The 21,741-nt window shown below is 34.8% G+C and overlaps 1 protein-coding gene and 1 long non-coding RNA gene across 16 annotated transcripts; both read right to left on the reverse strand.

Annotated features, from left to right (window-relative positions):
• Positions 1 to 461: 461 nt before the first annotated feature.
• Positions 462 to 4,048, reverse strand: LOC113285605. The gene is made up of 8 exons (XR_003328785.1): positions 3,980 to 4,048; positions 3,837 to 3,874; positions 2,772 to 2,989; positions 2,420 to 2,690; positions 2,080 to 2,120; positions 1,929 to 1,989; positions 1,358 to 1,457; positions 462 to 796 (listed from the first exon to the last, which is right to left on the reverse strand). It is a non-coding gene; the product is annotated as an uncharacterized LOC113285605 (long non-coding RNA).
• A 562-nt stretch (positions 4,049 to 4,610) lies between these two features.
• LOC113287387 (PHD finger protein ALFIN-LIKE 4-like) lies at positions 4,611 to 8,423 on the reverse strand. 15 transcript variants are annotated; one of them, XR_003330033.1, is made up of 9 exons: positions 8,146 to 8,423; positions 7,984 to 8,046; positions 7,104 to 7,209; positions 6,844 to 6,932; positions 6,204 to 6,247; positions 6,067 to 6,105; positions 5,867 to 5,915; positions 5,588 to 5,725; positions 4,611 to 4,931 (listed from the first exon to the last, which is right to left on the reverse strand). XR_003330033.1 is itself a non-coding variant. In XM_026536125.1 (3 exons), the coding sequence occupies exons 1-3, from the start codon at positions 5,884 to 5,886 to the stop codon at positions 4,817 to 4,819; spliced, it is 273 nt and encodes a 90-aa protein (XP_026391910.1). In that variant the 5' UTR covers positions 5,887 to 6,105; the 3' UTR covers positions 4,611 to 4,816. The 15 variants fall into 15 exon arrangements, 1 of the variants encoding a protein (XP_026391910.1); XR_003330032.1 differs by having other exon boundaries at positions 6,204 to 6,252; XR_003330029.1 differs by having other exon boundaries at positions 6,067 to 6,252.
• Between the last annotated feature and the right edge of the window lie 13,318 nt (positions 8,424 to 21,741).

Genomic DNA, 21,741 nt, shown 5'->3' on the forward strand with positions numbered 1-21,741 from the left:
GTTACTTTGAAATTTATTCGTTATAGGTTACTCGATCGGGGAATAGCCAGAGGTGTGGTTTTGACCAAGTTTCCCCAACCTCATTTAGCAAAATTGCTTTCTTCCACATACCAAAACCCGAAAAGAGCCACCAGAAATATAGAGGTGTGAATTTGGCACGAAGTAAATTTCTGCAAAAGAGCTCAGGGACTACATATTATTTTTGGGGTCAAGTATGCTCGAGTCCACTTCTTTAACTATTTTTACATACATAGCTATGAGGTGCATTGTTTATTCACATGCACGACTATTGAATGATAGAGGTGTTGATGGCAGGGGATGTGCTAGGGAGAAAATCTTAATGACATCAAACAATCTATGTTTGTCAAGAAAGATGTAAAGACCTCTCTTTAACGAAATGGAATCAACTTCATTTATCGAACAATGGCTTAGGGATTCACGTGCTTTCACACATGTCTTTGATGCAATGCTTAAGCTAAAGCATAAATTTTTGAATACTGTGTGTATCAGCTAAAGCTATGAACCACAAAAATGCCCAGAAAATGAAGAACCAAATGCTATACATTATACATATATGATGTTAGTTGTCTATGAAAAAGAATTGCCCTTGCATTCCTTACTTTTTACACAATTACATTTTCTTTGTCTATACATATCGCAAACGACTTAATCCTGGGGTCTTCTTTGACATAAAGCCTTGAAAGCAGTAACCTAAATGGCGGTATGTATAAAAGAGCTGATATTATGTTTGACCTTTGTCTTCTGATTTTGGAGTTTCCCCTATAGGATCCGCTGGCTGAAAAACAACAAATGAGAAACAATGAAAAAAAAATGTACATATATATAATAATGTCTGGAAGAAAACAAACCATCATTCTGGTAATCGCTAACGCTGAATTTCAGATGATGTGATTAATCTACACACCCTGTCATGCATAACCAAATGACTGAAACCAACAACCTGCTAGGCTGCTAGCCAGATCTGAGATATAACCAAATTGCTAATAACCTCGAGGGAGTGTACACAGCTAGCCAAGTGGTAGGAACCGAAAAAATAAACTATGGCTTTGACAGACTCTTTGAAGGTGGTGGCCTCATCAAAACAACGTTGGTTAACAAGCGTGAACCCACAATCATATAAAAATTGGATATTCTTTGGTGTGACCTTTACATTCGTAATGTCAGCCTCTATCATGTAAAATTTTGGTTTTAAATCCACCCAAAATGTTAAAACGCGAAATATATGCCATCATACTCACTTTTAAATTCTGTGTAGCACCAACCATACATTAAAAATGAACCTCGTGTTTGGTTCTGTTGGCGAAAGATGCTATTAATAAGTAGTATATAAACTCACATGTTGCCACGAAGCTAGTGCACGCATACGACCAATGAGATCCACTTCATAGTCCAACCACCTCAACCTACAGGTTTTCCTAGTCGATTTAGCCCTGCAACTGACATATGAGCAAAACTATGAAATGTGAGACGTGTGTTTCACAATTTTGACAACAATGTCTCTTTCTAATTGCGCCAATGCTGAGAGGAATTCAGAGACACGCATGGTAATGTTTGATTGCTAAAGTCAAATCTGAAATATGTAAAGATATAAATGGTTATGATAAATTTGCTACAGGATTCACAAAAATCAATTTTATCTGTGTGTGAATGAATAACTCCTTTTAATTCTTCTAAAAGACCCTGCGACATATGTATAGGCCTAATTATAAGAGAAATTGGAATCCAAACTTCTTGTAGGACTAATGAGGAAGTGAAACAACAAAAAAATGCTAGAAAAAGATTAACTTGACTAATCTGCCTATCTACTACTTACGAAGTTGGCTAGGAGCGTCTGATTTTACGATTGCTACAGAATATTGGGGGGGGAAAATGAATAAAACAGGACGCACTTAGGGTCTTTCACATACCTGAATAATGAAGTGACAAAGATGGTCTACTTAGTTTCCTAAGATTTGTCAGGGAACAAACCTGGCGTACATGTAAAAAAAAATAGTTAATTGCAAAGAACAAACAGAGATGGACAATGAGGTAAACTTCATTATACAGTTAATTAACTACCTTGCTCCCATTTCTACATTGTTGTCGAAAGGGTGATTTCCCTGAAGTAGTTAAAAGAGGGGTTACGATTTTTTTTCCTCAAGTTGAAAAGGGTAACAATGATAAATTCGAATAGCGCAAGTTTCAAAAATCATTGGAAATAAAACATGCTACATAGTATGGATTTTATAGAACAAACGGGTGGGTGATTTAAGGAATACACATAAATATGGATGAGAGGTCCAAGGTAAGTAATATGGTAAGTAAGCAGATGACATTCATTTCAACCACGGATTTCTCCGTGAAATCATACAGGGATATGCTACTAATTGCATAGATGAAGATATGCAGTAAAAATCACCTGTAAGATGTATGTTTTGAAGATTAGATTCGAGTGCCTCAAACTCAGTGAAGCAGAAATTATGGAGAATAATCTACACGGAGTAAGCATCCAGTGCAGAGAGCGAGGTGTTCCGCCAAAAATAACCTCTTTTTTCACTATGTGCTGGCCTGAATTTTGGTTTTGCATTAGTCAAGTGCAATTTTTCAATAGTGTACAAACCACCCTCTCGAATGTGCTTATCAAATTTCCAGATAAAAATTTTAGGGTTGATGGCATGTAACTCGTCACCCTGTATCAGCAGAGGTGTTGGTGAAATATTAGTGAATCTGTATATTGCAAATTTACAGAAACAAGGGGTAATGGTCAATACCTGCTCGTCAACAATGACCATATCGACAATGGTAACGTCGTTGGTGGACATAAAATCCAATTCTTCCCATTTCCTGGTAACACGAACAGTAACGACGCTTGATTTTTTTTCGTCAAGGGATCGTAAACTCTTAGACTTGTCCTGGGCAACAGAAGATGGTACTTGCTGTGGGTTGATATTGATTTGAGATGCCATTTCGTCTGTTCTTTAGGCCGAAACTGAAAAATTAGAATAGTAAATTCATCAGAAAACTAATTCAAACACAGGAGTAGCAGAAATAATGCAGACCTAACGAATGATTCTTTAAAAAATCTGGAAAAATAACAATATAGGGTAAACCCAGAACCACTACACAATAATCTCATCAGAAACGTAATTTAAACACAGGAGTAGCAGACACAATACAGACCTAACGAAAGATTTTTTTTTAAATCTGGAAAAATAATATTAAGAAGGGGGAACCCAAAACCACTACAATATACACCATTTCCAGGATTTTTACAGGCAGTACCTGTTACTTATATAATTTGTAACGGTTATAACCTGTTATAAATAGGCCGTTATTAATAATTGTGGTGGTATTTTGTAACGTTTTTATCTGTGACAAGATCTAGATACTGTCACATATGAAAAGCGTTACAACAGTTAATTGTCACAATTGACATAATTTTAGGATTGCAACACGTGGCTCATTTGTCACGAAAATGGGTGAGTATATTATTGCAACGATTCCTTTGAGGACACTGTGTTCCTGTAGTAACGGTTATAGTAACACTTATAAGTTTACCTATTGCTTGTAACAAATTTTTTGTAACACGTGTCATCCTCTTATATCAGCACTCAGATGATGACATGTGTTCTTTTTAACTAACACTCTTTGTAACAATTATTTCTGTGACAATTCTTTAAATTACAATCGAAAAAAATGGATAGTCCAGATACATTATGACGGACCTGGGCTTCCAATTTACAGGCCTGCCATACATATTTTGCAATACACTTTTCAACACTCGTACATATATTGTGGAAACACAAGCACAAAGGTCTATTAATTATGATACTTACAACCAAAAACTTGTTGTTCAAAGCCAACACTTTGTGAGCTGCAACCAAGTAAAAAAAAGCTTAACTTAATTAATACACAATGAGATAAGAAGTTGCAAGAGAATAAAAATATACAAATGAATCAATTAGGTTTGTTATCATACCATTTAACGCGAGCATAGACAAAATTATCATTTCAAGTAATTCCAGCATTGGCATCAAAACACGCATGACTTACAAATAATAAAATGGAACATGTTAATGACAAGTTTTGGAGTTTCATGGATCAATAGAAGAGTGGAAATAAAAACAGAATAAAGAAATGTAAAGAACTACATTATTATCGATCTCTCTTCATGAAGTTTGATATTTGGAGAGAGTTCATATTCCTAAGTTTGAGGGAATATAACATATGTTTAGAAACTTAAATAGATAGCATGTAAGTAGACTAAACATATGTTATATTCTCTTTATGCACCAACAGTTAAGATGAAATGCTGCACTAAAGAAATAATCTTGGATCCAGTTATTCCTACCAGGATTGATTAATAAACAAACTAATATATGAGATTAGTAATTGATCATATCACAAATTCCTCGTAGATCAGTGAAACATATATTACTAGCATGTTTGGTTTCATTATCAAGATAAATACGACAGATGAACAAACTAATATATGAGAGAATGCAAAACAAACATGTATCGGATTAAATATTGTAACCATTTAAATGAACCAGCTAATGGTACCAAAAAACTTCAAAATTATATCTACCAATTCATATTTAAGCATAAACTGAACCAAAAAGAATTTAATCATATTCTACCAGTTCATATTCTGTCACAACAACAATCATCCAAAAATAAAACTCAGCCAACAATACTTAAATCATAACAAATCGTAAGTCACAAAATTACCCATTAATCAAAACCAAAAACACTACTACTGAAATTACTCAAATGCAACTACAACTCACAATTTAAGAAAACCCCAATTAGGGTTTCAGATAACATTAGAGTTTAGCTTCCCAACAAACATAAAACTCAAGAAGCTCATACTACTATTGTAACTTTTTGTGGACTTTAATGAATTCATCTGTCTTGGCAGCAATCTCCTCCTGTCATTTGGTGAGATAAAAAAATTGTATATTAGTTCAATAACAGAAAACAGAATTCTGAACCTAAAATATCATTCAGTTGAACCTAAACTTGGATAATATCAGACTAGCAATTATAAATTATAAGAACTAAGAAAGTAGCAACAGTCCATATACATAGTTAACTAAAGATTTTAATGCATAAACGAAAACACAAGGTTGTTTCCCTTTGCAAAAATGCATGGGTCACAGAACAAGCCTTTAGCAAAACACAAAGAGACTCATAGAATACAAATTATTCACTAAGTTACATAGTTTTCAGCGACAAGACTTTCTTTTAATGAATCAAGAATATTAACATTGGGAAGCAGCATAATTAACATGTGGAATCTGCATTTCAATTGGATAATTCAGTTAATATCCAGGAAATGGAACAACCAAATCAAAATGGGAGCAGTCTTAAGAAACGTTTAGTAAGCCATAACAAGAAGGGTACCCAAAAGAGGAAAAAAAACACGAATAACCATATCAAAATACTTAACAAATTGAAACTTAAAAATTTACTTGGAATACCAATTCATAAATTCGAGTGGTACCAACTGCATACATCCTAAGCCGACGAAATTGGGCTCATAAATTCAAACATTAGCTAGTTAATTGAAACTGAAGATTTTTACCGTTTTTGAAATAGGATTGATTTGTTGATGCTGTGATTTGACACTGAAGATTTCTCCTTAAAGTGATGCTTCTTTACAGCTACAGCAACAACTTCAAAGATTGTTGGGAGTTCATTCATCAAGTGAAATAAACGCTTCCTGCACCACAAATACAAGTGATTTATAACCTTAAAACTTAATATGGATTGTAATGGGACTTGGACAAACTATTAACAACTAAAATGTTAACAAGGAATGATGATCAGATAGACTTAGAAAAACTTAATATGATTTACCTACCTTCGAGCCTCGTCCATCATCTATGTTTCCAATCCCCAGCTCCTCGCATCTTGTCAACGACATACCAAGAAAGGAAGGAAAATTACATTCAGAAACAAAACTATGTAATGGCCAAAATAAAGAAGAATTGAATACTCTGAAATATTTCTTAGAACTAACTTAAGATGACAAGATTTCATGGGCTAGTTATATATTCATACCCCTCTATGGCCAGCAGCCTGATTCCAATAATACCATTTCTAAGAGTTAAAGAGACACAGACAAGGTGTTTTTAGCCAAACACACAGAAGACTAGATATTAGAAGGTATTTACTGCAAGATAAAGAAAAAAACTTACACACGTGTACTCATGGTTCTTCATTAGCAGGAATCCATATCTTACTGCTCTACACAGAAAAAGTATAACTTATAAGAGAAAGAGAGAAAGGTATTAAGAAAGTAGAAAAATGCATATTTGCACTTTTTGTGGACTTAGAAAAAAAAATTAGAAATACTAATATTTTAAATTCGTGAACTTCACAAATCAGTAAAGGAATAAATATTAAAAAAAAAAATAGGTAGGAATTTTTAGAGTTGAGCATTTCATTTTTTAAGATCACTTTGAAGAACCAAATCGATGTATATACTTAATATAGAGTTGAACATTTCATTTTTTTCAGAGTAACTAAAACTGTAGCTTATGATTCCCTTCCCTAAGAAATTTCCTTGACTTGAAGAGTAGTGGACTGCTTTCCGCTTAGAAAAATCAGGTCCCAAGTTGTTCTTCATAGACACAACTCAAACTCGGTGCATCGCAGTCCCAACCAGAGATAGTGATATGACATAAAATTAATAGTCAGGACAATATCTCCTAAAGCCATTTATAACTGAAAGAAAAATCCTTGATGTAGAAGGGACTACCAAGACCTCAAAGAAGTTTCTGGAAACCGATGACAAATGCAAGGGAGTTCAGAGTTATGTAGTAAGCTACACCATACCTTGTCTACCTCAGCAAGAGTGAGAAGACTAAGTTGCTTGAGTTTGCAAACTTGATTGGGTAACATAGGTGGAAGAGATCCGGCATTACCTGTTAAGTCATGAAAGTCAGGGTCGAACGTCATAATATTATTCCATACATGCATATCTACATTTTTAGAATTCCAGAAACTATGGAGAAACATGCAAAAATACATCTAAGTGAACTACATAATGATGCCAGCACTGCTCATAGAAGAACACAACAATAACAACAACTTACAAAGAAAATAGTAGCAAAATCATTAATGCGAAACCTCCTATGTAGAACAGGGTCAAGAAATTACACCAACCTCCCATGATGGATAAACCCACATTCCAGCAACTAACTAGTAAGAAACAAAAACCATATCCAATCAGCAATCAGAAATGTGATGCCAATTGACAAAACAAAACCAAAGTAATTTCCAAATTTAGCATGATATTAACATTAACAAGTTTCTAGACAGAAGCCTCATGACAAAATTTCATGACTACTAGAACACATGCGATCACTTTATATTTGGTCCCAAAATAAATAGTAATTTACAAAGGTTCACACATTCATTAACATCCAGATGGTAGTTTGTCGAAGAGATAATTGGGGCACAAATACAAATCAAATCTCTCATATAAAACATGAAAAATCAAGAAAAATGTCCAATTTTGATACATCAACCTAAATATCAGTTAATCTATCAAATATTTTAGTAGTAATGAAAATTTCAACTTACTATCAAGGAAGATAACCTATGGCCGAACCAACTCTTTCTCTAACTAGTCTTCAAAAATGACCCAACAGCAATACACAGAAATAAATCTACTAACCAAAATGCAAAAAATTCAGAGATCAATTAAAAACAACTATAAAGGGGGCATCCAATCATTGAGCTAAACAGGGGAAAGTCAAGCTTTCATCCATTCAAGAAAACCCATAACTTAAAAGGATGAGTAAAATAGAAAATCCACACCAAAATCGAATGACCAGGAACAACATAAATGCTTAAAATCAATCAAAAATATCCAGATCCAAATATATAAACTCTAAATAAGCAAAAACAGATAAATTAGAAGAACCCTCATTTCAGAAATTGAAATCAGAGGAAGAAATAAAGTTTGTATACCTTAAAATTAGTAATATAAACTTTATTCTCATCACCACCCGACCAATTGAAATATGTTGTTCCCTACAAAATAGTGAAAATTCAATCTATTAGATGCATGGTATCATAGATCATATAAATATCAAAAAATGGCAGAAGATATCAAGGGTTTCGTTAATTTACCTTCAAAGAAAAAGAATAACTCGAATATAGATCTGCTAGATGAGAATAATGATTTGGTTTACTGGGTTCTAGGGTTTGTCTTTGCTCTTATCACATCATGGGTGGAGAGCTAATATCAAGCGATTTTCGTTCCTGGATGAGTAGCTTTTACCCTTTCGATTTCTTAGATTTGTGAAAGAAAAGAACAAGAGAGATTTGTTAAAGGAGAAGAAAAATAAAACGAGAGAAAGAGCTAATAGTTCCGTTGTGAAGGTGTGAGAAGAAAAATAATGAAAAAGATAAGGTTCTCTTGGTTTTAACGAAGAGATGGGATACTTAATCGCAACCACCGATCAAAGAGAGGGCTTAATCTCTAGAAAATCATGACCAGAGGAAATGTTGGGAAAAGGGTTGCCTAGAATATTGAACCCTAAAACAAATAAGTAAATCTAGATGAAAATAGATCAAAATAGAAACTCTAAAACTTAATGCAAAATCCATTATACCAACTTATTGGGCCAACCGACCGGAGGGCCTGAAGGGCCCGTAGGGAGAGAGTCCCTTTTATGGCTATTTTTTTGTAAATTGAAACCTAATAAAAATGTTCAATTTGATAAAAAGATTGGAAATGAATTTGGTGGTATTCTTTGGGACATGAAAAGCCTAAAATGTCCCTCATTTTAGTCTAATTATTATAACTCCTTATACATCATATTTTTTCGAGAGTATATTTGGCAATCAAACTTTAATATAACATATCTAAATATCCGTGCCTTAGAATGTTACAAATTTTATATCATTGGAAAGGATTTAAAAAAATCTACACAATGAGTACAAACAACAATATAAAATTTAGTGTTTTTACGAAAAATTCGATAGTGACTTTTAAAATTTAATGCATAACTATTACACAAAGCACCACAAAGCTATTAGATGAATGATTTAACAGATGACGAAACCCTAAAAATCGACAAAAAAGAAAAAGATGATGAAACCCTAAATTGAAAACATACAAATGATGATGATTGAAGACTTACCCCTGTTATGATTGACATATGATCTCATCTGCAATCGAATCCTAAAATCTGAGAGTGAATACCCTAAAATCTGAGAGAACAAGAGGCAGAAGAGAGAGAAGAGAAAATAGAAAATGAAAACATCGATCTGTGAATGGGAGAATAATATGAAATATGTGATTAAACCCTAGCTTCATCGCCTGAGAGGAAGAACAGACGCAGAGCAGAAGAGAGAAAAATGAAAAATGAAACTGAACCACGATTTCTGTTCACTGCTAGGTTATCCATAGAATTCACGCATGTGAATGGCACACTCGTGGGGAGGAAATATCCTCTGCTATAACTCATCGTGGGTGGTATGCATGTGAGTCGCACACGCACATACTCAAGGTGTTACGACCCAAGTGTGACCAAGCGTGTGAGATATATCAGATTCGAACATCTCAGGTTCAAAGATTACTAGAGTTAGACCTGAGTTTCTCATTCGGAAGAACTGGTGAAGAAATATATCATATTCGAAACATCCCAGGTTAAGATTACTAAAGTTAGACCTAATTTTCTCATTCGGGTGAACTCGAGAAGAAATATGTTATATTTGAACATCCCAGGTTCAAAGATTACTGGAGTTAGACCCGAGTTTCTCACTTGGATGAACTGGAGACAAAATATATCAGATTCAAACATCCTAGGTTCGAAGATTACTAAAGTTAGACTTGAGTTTCTCATTCTGGTGAACTGGAGAAAAAATATATCAGATTCGAAAACATCTCAGGTTAAGATTACTAAAATTAGACCTGAGTTTCTCATTCGGGTGAATCGGCGAATAAAAATATTATATTTGAACATCCCAGGTTCAAAGATTACTGAAGTTAGACCGAAGTTTCTCATTTGGATGAACTGGAGACGAAATATATCAGATTTGAACATCCCAGGTTCGAAGATTACTAAAGTTAGACCTGAGTTTCTCATTCTGGTGAACTGAAGAAGAATTATATCAGATTCGAAAACATCCCAGGTTAAGATTACTAAAGTTAGACCTGAGTTTCTAATTCAGGTGAACTGGAGAAGAAATATATCAGATTCGAAAATATCACAGGTTCAAAGATTGCTAGAGTTAGACTTGGGTTTCTCGTTCGGATGAATTGAAGACGAAATATATCAGAATTGATCAACACAGGTTCAAAAACTACTAGAGTTGACTGGAGTCTCTCGTTCAGATACATTGAAGAGGAAATATATCAGAATTGATCAACACATGTTCAAAAACTACTAGAGTTAGACTTGAGTTTCTCGTTCGGATGAACTGAAGACGAAATATATCAGATTCGAACATCACAAGTTCAAAGATTGCTAGAGTTAGACCTGAGTTTCTCGTTCAGATGAAATGAAGACGAAATATATCTGATTCGAACATCACATGTTCAAAAATTGCTAGAGTTAGACTTGAGTTTCTCGTTCGGATGAACTGAAGACGAAATTTATCAGATTCGAACATCACAGGTTCAAAGATTGTTAGAGTTAGACCTGAGTTTCTCGTTCTGATGAACTGAAGACGAAATATATCAGATTCGAACATCACAGGTCCAAAGATTGCTAGAGTTAGACTTGAGTTTCTCGTTCGGATGAACTGAAGACGAAATATATCAGAATTGATCAACACGGGTTCAAATACTACTAGAGTTAGACTTGAGTTTCTCGTTCGGATGAACTGAAGACGAAATACATCAGAATTGATCTACACGGGTTCAAAAACTACTATATAGTTAGACTTGAGTTTCTCGTTCGGATGAACTGAAGACGAGATATATCAGAATTGATCAACACAGGTTCAAAAACTACTAGAGTTAGACTTGAATCTCTCGTTCAGATACACTGAAGAGAAAATATATCAGAATTAATCATCACAGGTTCAAATACTACTAGAGTTAGACTTGAGTTTCTCGTTCAGATAAACTGAAGAGGAAATATGTCAGATTTGATCAACACATGTTCAAAAACTATTAGAGTTAGACTTGAGTTTCTCGTTCGGATGAAATGAAGACGAAATATATCAGAAATTGATCAACACAGGTTCAAATACTACTAGAGTTAGACTTGGGTTTCTCGTTCGGATGAACTAAGGAGACGAAATATATCAGAATTGATCAACATAGGTTCAAAAACTACTAGAGTTAGACTTGAGTTTCTCGTTCGGATAAACTAAAGATGAAATATATTAGAATTGAACATCTCAGGTTCGAAGATTACTAGAGTTAGACCTGAGTTTCTGATTTGGATGAACTGAAGATGAAATATATCAGATTCGAACATCACAGATTCAAAGATTACTGGAGTTAGACCTGAGTTTCTCGTTCAGATGAACTGAAGACGAAATATATCAGATTTGAACATCACAGGATCAAAGGTTGCTAGAGTTAGACCTGCGTTTCTCGTTCGGATGAACTGAAGATGAAATATATCAGATTCGAACATCACGGGTTAAAAGATTGCGAGAGTTAGACTTGAGTTTCTCGTTCGGATGAACTGAAGAAGAATTATATCAGATTCGAACATCACGGGTTAAAAGATTACCAGAGTTAGACCTGAGTTTCTCGTTCGGATGAACTGAAGACGAAATATATCATATACGAACATCTTCGGTTCAAAGATTGCTAGAGTTAGACCAGAGTTTCTCGTTCGGATGAACTGAAGACGAAATATATCAGATTCGAACATCACAGGTTCAAAGATTGCTAGAGTTAGACCTGAGTTTCTCGTTCGGATAAACAGAAGATGAAATATATCAGATTCGTAAGTGCAATAAATATCATGGAGTTAGTGAAAATGACCATACTACCCTTATCAGAAATAAGTAAAGTGAATATTACAGACAGTGAAAATGACCATACTACCCTTACTGGAAATAAGTGCAATAAATATCATAGATACTGTGAAAATGAATAGACCACCCTTATCGGATATGAGTAAAGTAAATATTACAGTCTGCTAAAATGACCATTTTACCGTTAGGGGAAATAAGTGCAATAAATGTTATGGAGACTGTCAAAATGACCAAACTACCCTTATTGGAAATAAGTGTAATAGATATCACACAAACGGTGAAAATGACCATACTACCCTTATTGGAAATTAGTGAAATAAATATTATGAAGACTGTGAAAATGACCAGACTACCCTTATCAAAAATAAGTAAATTAAATATTACAGACTGTGAAAATGACTATTTTACCCTTACTGGAAATAAGTGCAATAAATATTATGGAGACTGTCAAAATGATCAGATTATCCTTATCGGAAATAAGTAAAGTGAATATTATAGACAGTTAAAATGACCATACTACCCTTATTGGAAATAAGTGCAATAAATATTATGGAGATTGTGAAAATGACCAGACCACCCTTTTCGGATATGAGTAAAGTAAATATTACAGTCTGCGAAAATGACCATTTTACCCTTAGGGGAAATAAGTGCAATGAATGTTGTGGAGACTGTGAAATTTACCAGACTACACTTATCGGAAATAAGTAAATTAAATATCACTAACAGTGAAAATGACCAAATTACCCTTACTAGAATTTAGTGCGATAAATGCATGGTGACAAAGAAAATGACCAGACTACCCTTATCAGAAATAAGTTAAGAAAATATTATAGACTGTCAAAATGACCATTTTACCCTTATCAAAGTCTCCATTACATTTATTAATCTTATTTCCAGTAAGGGTAAAATGGTCATTTTCACAGACTATAATATTTATTTGACTTATTTTTTATAAGGGAAATTTGGTCATTTTATAGTCTCCATGATGTTTATTGCATTAATTTCTAGTAAGGGTAATATGGTCATTTTCACAGTCTGAAATATTAACTTTACTGATTTTTAACAAGGGTAGTCTGGTTATTTTCACACTCTCAATAATATTTATTGCACCAATTTCCAATAAGGGTAATATGGTCATTTTCACAGTCTCTAATATTTACTTTACTTATTACTGATAAGGGTAGTCTTGTCATTTTCATAGTCTCCAGAATATTTATTACACTTATTTCCAGTAAGGGTAAATAGTCATTTTTATAGTATGTAATTTTTACTTTACTTATTTCTGATAAGGGTAGTTTGGTCATTTTCATAGTCTCCATGATATTTATTGCACTTATTTCGAGTAAGGGTAGTATGGTCATTTTTATTGTCTTTAATATTCACTTTACTTATTTCCGATAAGGATAGTCTGGTCAGTTTGACAGTCTCCATAATACTTATTACACTAATTTCCGTTAAGAGTAATATGGTCATTTTCATAGTTTATAATATTTACTTTACTTATTTCCGATAAGAGTAGTGTGGTCATTTTCACAGACTATAATATTTACTTGACTTATTTTTGATAAAGGCAGTTTGGTCATTTTATAGTCTCCATGATGTTTATTGCATTAATTTCTAGTAAGGGTAATATGGTCATTTTTCACAATCTGAAATATTAACTTTACTTATTTTTAATAAGGATAGTCTGGTCATTTTCACACTCACAATGATATTTATTGCACTAATTTCCAGTAAGGGTAATATGGTCATTTTCACAGTTTGTAATGTTTTCTTTACTTATTTCCAATAAGGGTAGTCTGGTCATTTTCACATCATAGTCTGTAATATTTACTTTACTTATTTTTGATAAGGGTAGTTTGGTAATTCATATTCTCCATGATATTTATTGCACTTATTTCCAGTAAGGGTAATATGGTCATTTTTATCCTGTAATATTTATTTTACTTATTTTTGATAAGGGTAGTTTGGTCATTTTCATAGTCTCCATGATATTTATTGCATTTATTTCCGGTAAGGGTAATATGGTCATTTCACACTCTATAATATTTACTTTACTTATTTCTGATAAGGGTAGTCTGGTCATTTTCATAGTCTCTAGAATATTTATTACACTTATTTCCAGTAAGGGTAAAATAGTCATTTTCATAGTATGTAATATTTAATTTACTTATTTCTGATAAGGGTAGTTTGGTCATTTTCACAGTCTCCATGACATTTATTGCACTTATTTCTTGTAAGGGTAATATAGTCATGTTCATAGTCTCCATGATATTTATTGCACTTATTTCTAGTAAGGGTAATATGGTCATTTTCACAGTAAGGGTAATATGGTCGTTTTCAAAATGTGTAATATTTCCTTTACTTGTTTCCGATAAGGGTAGTTTGGTCATTTTCACAGTCTCCATAATATTTATTGCACTTATTTCAAGTAAGGGTAAAATGGTCATTTTCACAGTCTGCAATATTTTCTTTACTTATTTCTTATAAGGGTTATATGGTTATTTTCACAGTCTGTAATATTTACTTTACTTATTTCCGATAAGGGTAGTCTGGTCATTTTCATAGTTTCCATAATATTCGTTGCACTAATTTTCATTAAGGGTAATATGGTCATTTTAACAGTCTGTAATATTTACTTTACTTATTTCCGATAAGGGTAGTCTGGTCAATTCACAATCTTCGGAATATTTATTGCACTTATTCCGATAAGGGTAGTCTGGTAATTTTCACTGTCTTCGGAAGAAGCAGATATGTTAAAGTCAAATTTCTATAAAGTCCTGACTTGTTGACTTGGTCTTGATCCTGTTTTCTAATCAATCCTGTTATAGGGGCAGCGAGTTCTATTAAAGCGGCGGCGGATAATAGGACAAAAATGGTCATTACATGGTAATTTGAAGTACCCCTTATCCAAAGAAAATTGAAAATACTAATTAACCCTTACATAGTTTAGTGTTGATAATCTAATTTAGTATTAATGATTAATTTTCACTTATATTAACTCTAAATCAAAACAAAATCAGATTTTAGAGTTTAAAAAAAAGTCCATTTTTTACATTTTCAGAGCTAATTATGGTTAGAATTTTGTCTGTAACCAACCGTAAATCTTAGTTACGGTTCGTAAAATATGAACTACCAACCGTAACTGGTTAAATTTGGGGAAAACCTAATCGTACAACCAGTTACGGTTGGTAACCAAATGCTCGAGACGAACCGTAACTTCGTAAACTAAAATGGTTACCAACCGTAACAGTGTTTACGGTTCATCTCGATTTTTAGTTATGAATCGTAATTTGTGACCTTTCTGAACTGTGGGTTCCAGGGTTATTTATGGTTCGTAATTCTGGTATCGACATCAACCGTAAGTGAACTTATGGTTGAAAAAAAAAACGTAACTAAAGAAAATTCTCAGATATAAGAATATACGGTTGGTAATAGTTTAATTACCAACCGTAACAATATCAAAATCTCCAGTTACGGTTCGTAATTGAGTTAAAGTCAACCGTAACTCACATAAACCCAGAAATTTCAATTTCAATTTTCATCTAAAACCCTAATTTTTGATAGAAATTAAACTTAAATCGAACAAAATAAACCAAATCGTAACTAGGTTTTTCAAGCATACCTCATATAAGTCATTACACTACACTTGATTAATTTTCGAATCGTCGATTAATCGAATACGATGAAATTTTGAGTTTTAATGGAGGCCACGGTTGATGGGAGGAGGAGAAGAGAAGAAGAAAAAAAACAAATTTTCAATTTAGCATTGATTTAGGTTAAAATATACGGAGGGTAATCTAGTCAATTTACAACCCCTATAGGACATCCCTAACCAACTAGAGGGACATTATTATCATACTGCCGCCCCTCTAATGGAATCCGTCGCCCCTTTAATAGGATTGTTTCTAATATTAAGAAAATTAAAAAGAAAAAGAAAAATGTATTTTGATTTATAGAAATGAAATATAATTGTTAGTTTGTACAAATGAGGGAAAATTAGTAACAAGTAAAATTCAAAGTGTTATAATTTTGGGGTTGTTTTAGATGTGGCGAAATATTTAGGTGGAATCATCACTTTGAATTATAATTATGATTGTCTGTAAAATTGTCAACAAATATTTTTGTGACTAATTAAAGAATTTAATATTCCTAATTATTATCACGAATACAAAATTTAATAACAGTTATAATTATTGCAGGACATATCACAGGTGTATCTGTGACTGAAAAATAAACTGTGACAGGTTGCACTGTTACAAATTCCTGGTTTTGGTGTAGTGATTCTCACAGGATTCGAAATCGTAAAACTAAGCATTTTTTTGGATGAACGAATCGAAAAAATAATCACCGGATAGAAAGTGAATGTAAAACGAAATTGGAAAATAGGGAATGAAGACTTACATGTTCGATTGGAACTAATGCTGATTTCGATCGGGATTAGATATTTATAGAGAGGATCCAATTAATGCTAGGATGAGCTTTTTTTTTTTGAGTAGCAGGCAAAATTGAATATGAATCGACCACACCTATACTGTTATGAAAGAGAGAACAGATAGGCATCTAGGGTTTATGAATATGGAAGTTAAGAGGAGAAGTTCATACTCACGAACACGATGAGATATCAATCTGAACCCGAACGAATTTCCAACGGAAGGCATTTAGTTGGGCGTTACAATGAAAACCCTTGTTATGATTCGCTTTTAAGTTAGAGTGCATGCATATATCGTGGGACTTGAGTGACGGGCAGCCATTGGATCAACCATATCCAGTATGTTTTCCTAGGAGGGGAGGTTAGATCACAACAAGTAGTTGGAAAATCCAATGTATCCTGACCGTTGGGTGACACACCAAACCCCCATGTTGTATAAGCATTGATGAAGGACTTAACTTTTGACCACGTATGGGGCAATCATAGTTCACGGACGCAAACACACATATCCGATAACAAATTGCAATATATAAAATCATAAAGATTAATACTGCAAAAATCGTCTTCCAAAAAAACTTTAGAATTTAAACAAATAAATCTAAAAACATTGAAGATGAAAATCGATGGACATAGCTATGTGTAATCACAATAATGGCTATTCTAAACTCTAGTTATTCTTCCTAAAAACACAAGAATAAAATTCTCATAAGAAGATTTCCTAGACAAAAGATAAGAATCAAGTTTCTTTGATAACGTCATACCTTTGAAAATGTCCATCATAAAAGGCATCACTGATATCCTTGATTCTTTTGACCGTAAAGACCACATGTTCGTGAGTGAGAACATTATCTTTTCGATCAACAATGCGGGGCAAGATGCCTAGCTTTGACACAACCCATGATAAGCTTATTTTGATTCCTGATCAAGATGTTTTGTTTATCAAGGATTTTGGCCTGGCCATCAATGAGTTGATTTATTTGCAATTAAAGATTTGCAAACTCGACCTTTGAGTCATTCTGAAAAAGAATTAAATCCTTGACAGATTCTCCAACCCAGGAGCTGTACTCTTTCCTTTCAATCATCCTTTTCAAGGCATCCTTTAGTGTCTTCTTCCATATCAAGATTCACAACTTCTTGAGGTCTTGAGAAGTTTTCCATACCCTTTTAGTATTATTATTATTATTTTTTAGGGAAGACAAAACAATATAAGATATATATATATATGTTTTCAAGCAAAAGAGATATACCCTTTTTATGGAAATCTTAAACTCTCAAGAGAGACGCGGACGTTCGTGGACTGCTGAAAATAACATAACAGAAGAGATTCGGAAAGAATAAAATACCTTTGCTTTCATATATCTTTCATCATCATGACTCAATAATTAAAAAAATTCAATCAGAGCATAAGAGTGAGGTACATAGAACTAAGGAGTCAAGTGACTATACTTTCGCATCAAGAGAAAACAGAATAGTCAAACATAATACGAATAGAAAACTACAGTAGACTTGAGTATCTCCCAAAAGTCATTCTTGCATCCCTTAAGTTAGATACAAGAATGAAAATGCCTAAGATTAGGCAGTTAAGTGAGATGTAATCCCACTATGAGTATTGAGAGATGAGTTGTAAATTCCATCTGAAGGTTTAAACTTGGTATTCCTTACCTTCTTTAGATTATTTTTTATTCCATAAGGATTCAACATAACCTTGTTAGGTGATCCATCAGAAATATTTTTCTGAGGATTAAGCCTAGGACCTCTAGGGATTGGTTCAAGAGGATTGGAAGAGACAAGTTTCCACCATCTAGACTTGGATTTACCAGACTCATTCTCATAAATACTGGGAATGTGTATTTTTGCGGTGTAAGAATTTGCACCATTCGATGGAACACGATTCTTGTGGGTATTTCGAGATGAGTGACCATTGAAATCTATTTTATGAGAATCATGTTTTTTTGCAGGGAAGAAATCCATTGTAGTGGTCATTAAAGAGTTTACTCTGTTGACAGTGAAAAGAAGTAGATTTTGAAGATCAGAAATTTGTTTCTTTCTAGCAAAACAATGATGAACATAATGATTCTTTTTCCCACAGAAGGAACAGGTTCGTGGAGGAGAAACATTAACAGGAACTTGTTTTAAATTCACAGTCCTTTTAGAATATTTCAAGTCATGTAAACACTTCTTAGCAGAAACTTCCTTTGGAGAACATCTCTTCATGTACTTTAATTATATCTGAGAATTGATCATCGGTACAAAAGAATTTATCACTAAAACAAAGTTTTCCTTTTTCAAGGATTTGCACTATTCTTGGGCTAGAATAAGGGATGTAGCTAGTTTCTCTTTTTAACACGAAGTCTGTTAAGATCAGATAAATGCATCTCGATCAAACGTTTTTCTCTAATTGAGTCTTCTTTAACAATATTCTGAAGAACACTAATCTTTTCATGCTGAAGGGTAGTTTTTTGAATAAGTTTTTCGATATTGTTGGAGAAGGACTCAATGATACCATATAGTTCCCACTCTCGACCAAGAGACTTTTCAAATTCATTAATGAGCTGAGAATGATTATGAAAATCAATAGCCACAGTAGATTCCTTTGAGATTCTGGTGAGATCCATTTCAGCTTTTGACAGAGTGTCAAATGTCTCATTTGAGGAAATGTTATCAAAATTTGACAAAACATATCTACCTAAGGATTCGGAAGAATCAACTAAGGAGTTATCCTTTGAGGCAATCCCAAGACATTTGTCATAATTGAAAGCTTTGGATGACATTTTGGTGTGCGCAACATCAAGAGATAATCTTCCATCCATAGAATCGGATTGCTACAAACACAGACTTATGAAGTCTTTAAACGTGTTTGCCTGCTCTGATACCAATTGAAAAAGCGGGGGTCTAACAACCATACCCAATATTTCGCTTAGCAATCTGTAGGGACTAACTCCAATAAACTTTTAAGAGAATCAACTAGACAGTCAGACTCAATCTTAATAAAAAGTATAACAAGGAGTCATATCTCAATTTCTCGATTCAATACTTACTCAAGCAAATAGAAATCTACGAGTCTAATTGAATACAAGAAATCACTTGAACGGTACCAAAAACCAATGTTCAAGTATCAATCAATTTCAATCAACAACCAAAGGTTGGATTTACCAATTTATCGATTCAACGCACAACCTGTGATATTTCATTTATATAACTGTTTGAGGGTGAAAACAGTTTCTGCTGATTTTGGTAATTTCGAGTGTGTGTGTGAGAAACGAGTCTAAACCCTAAACAATGTACTGCAAGGGAGTAATTTGATTCGAGAAATCAATCTATACAAATCCGTCCTAAACCAAGAAATGGCCGTTCCATACTTGCTTCGGTCACAAAGTGAAGGAGAAGGGTTGGTCTTGAGGAGGGAAGCGAAGAGAATGTTGAGACCAGAATAGTTGATTCTGTAAGAGTATTTGTTTGACGACTTGTATCAGAAAGTGGAAAGCTAACAGATGGGAAAGCTAACAAGTGATTTCTGAGTGTTGTATTCTCCCTGACCAAAAACTTGTGTTTGGTGGAAATAAGTGAGACATATTTATACAAGTCGCAAGAAACGTACCTTGGTCTCGTAAGAAGTGGAAACGGTTGAGTAAATGGAAGAAAGCGGTAACGGGTAACACCTGGAATTGATGTTTCCATAATGAAGGAAATGTTTCACCATTACTCCTTGTATTACTAACCGCCTCACTCTTATGACACTTTCTTGTAACGGGTGTAGTGTACGCCGCACGCTGTAAACCGCCAGACCAATACCTTGATGAGCATCCCCCAGTTTGTGAAATGTTTTTATGTCTCGAGTGTTTTCGTGGAAAACGTGTAGCATGTTTCTATTGTTTGGCAAGTTAAGATTGAGAGGCTTTCCGGTTCGGTGGTGACCTTCGACGGCCGAGATTTTTCATCTTGAGAGGAAGGTTAGCCGTTGATTGTGGTTACCTTCCGTTGGTAGCCAGTGGCGTGGCCACGGTGCTGGCATGGATTGTGCATGCTCTTGGCGTGGCTACTTAGGGTTTGGTGCCGTGACCAAAGAATTGGCATGGCTAAGTGTGTGTCGTGGCCAAGGAGTTGGCAGTGCAGCCAAAGGTTGCCACAAATCATTTGGTGGCAAGTTTGTACGACTGAGATCTGCATCTCAGGGGGAAGGATTGTTGCAACCTTCCGTTTGGCAGCCAGTGGCATGGAGGCATGACTGGCATAGCTTTGGCGTGGCCAAATTAGGACTTTGGCACCGTGGCCAAATTAGGGTTTTGGCACCGTAGCCAAGAGATTTACACAAGTCGTTTGGTGGCAAGTTTGTACGGCTGAGATCTGCATCTCAGGAGGAAGGATAGTCATTGATTGTTGCGACCTTCCGTTTGGCAGCCAGCGGCATGGTTGCATGGACGGCATGGCTTTGGCATGTTTTAGGCGCGACCAAGCTAGGATTTTGGCATAGTTTTAGGCGCGGCCAAAATTAGGGTTTTGGCATAGTTTTGGCGCGGCCAAAATTAAGGCTTGGCATTGGGACGAAAGTTGCCACGCGTTTGGTGGCGAACTTGGACGGCTGAGACTTGCCTCTCAGAAGGAAAGGTGGCCGTTGATTGTTTCAACCCTTCGTTTGGCAGCCAGCGGCAAGGAGACATGGCCAGCATAGCTTTGGCATAGTTTAGGCGCGACCAAGCCAGGATTTTGGCATAGTTTTAGGCGCGACCAAAATTTAGGGTTTTGACATAGTTTAGGCGCGGCCAAAATTAGGGATTGGCATTGGGCCAAAAGTTTCCAAGCGAACTTGTACGGCTGAGATTTGCATCTCAGAAGGAAGGGTGGCCGTTGATTGTTGCAACTTTTCGTTTAGCAGCCAGCGGCATGGAGACATGGCCGGCATGGCTTTGGCATGGTTTGGGTGCGGCCAAGCTAGGATTTTGGCATAGTTTTAGGCGCGGCCAAAATTAGGGTTTTGGCATAGTTTAGGCGTGGCCAAAATTAGGGCTTGGAATTGGGCCAAAAGTTTCCACGTGTTTGGTGGCGAACTTGGACGTCTGATATTTGCATATCAGAAGGAAGGGTGGCCGTGATTGTTGCAACCCTTGGTTTGGTATCCAACGACATGGAGACATGGTCGGCATGGCTTTGGTGCGAAGGTGTGGCTGGCATGGAATGCCATTGTTATAGTATTTTTTAAGGGATAAATAAGGGATTCGTTTCTCGGACTTGAAAAGATTTTTAAAACAAAAATATATACACAATATTTGTCACAGGATGAAGAGACACTAGGACGCAGGATTTCACAACTTTTTATATTCTTGTGGTTCAGTCATTAACTCTAGACAATA

The sequence above is a fragment of the Papaver somniferum genome, chromosome 6 (genome assembly GCF_003573695.1).
Source record: "Papaver somniferum cultivar HN1 chromosome 6, ASM357369v1, whole genome shotgun sequence".
Classification (NCBI taxonomy): Eukaryota; Viridiplantae; Streptophyta; class Magnoliopsida; order Ranunculales; family Papaveraceae; genus Papaver; species Papaver somniferum.

What these genes read in the sequence shown, in the direction of transcription:
- LOC113287387 (XM_026536125.1), bottom strand. Translation starts at nt 5,886, where the DNA reads ATGATGGACGAGGCTCGAAG. An exon ending in ATGATGGACGAGGCTCGAAG is followed by an intron (nt 5,726 to 5,866) that starts GTAGGTAAATCA and finishes TTTGTGGTGCAG; the next exon opens with GAAGCGTTTATTTCACTTGA. An exon ending in TCAATCCTATTTCAAAAACG is followed by an intron (nt 4,932 to 5,587) that starts GTAAAAATCTTC and finishes ACCAAATGACAG; the next exon opens with GAGGAGATTGCTGCCAAGAC.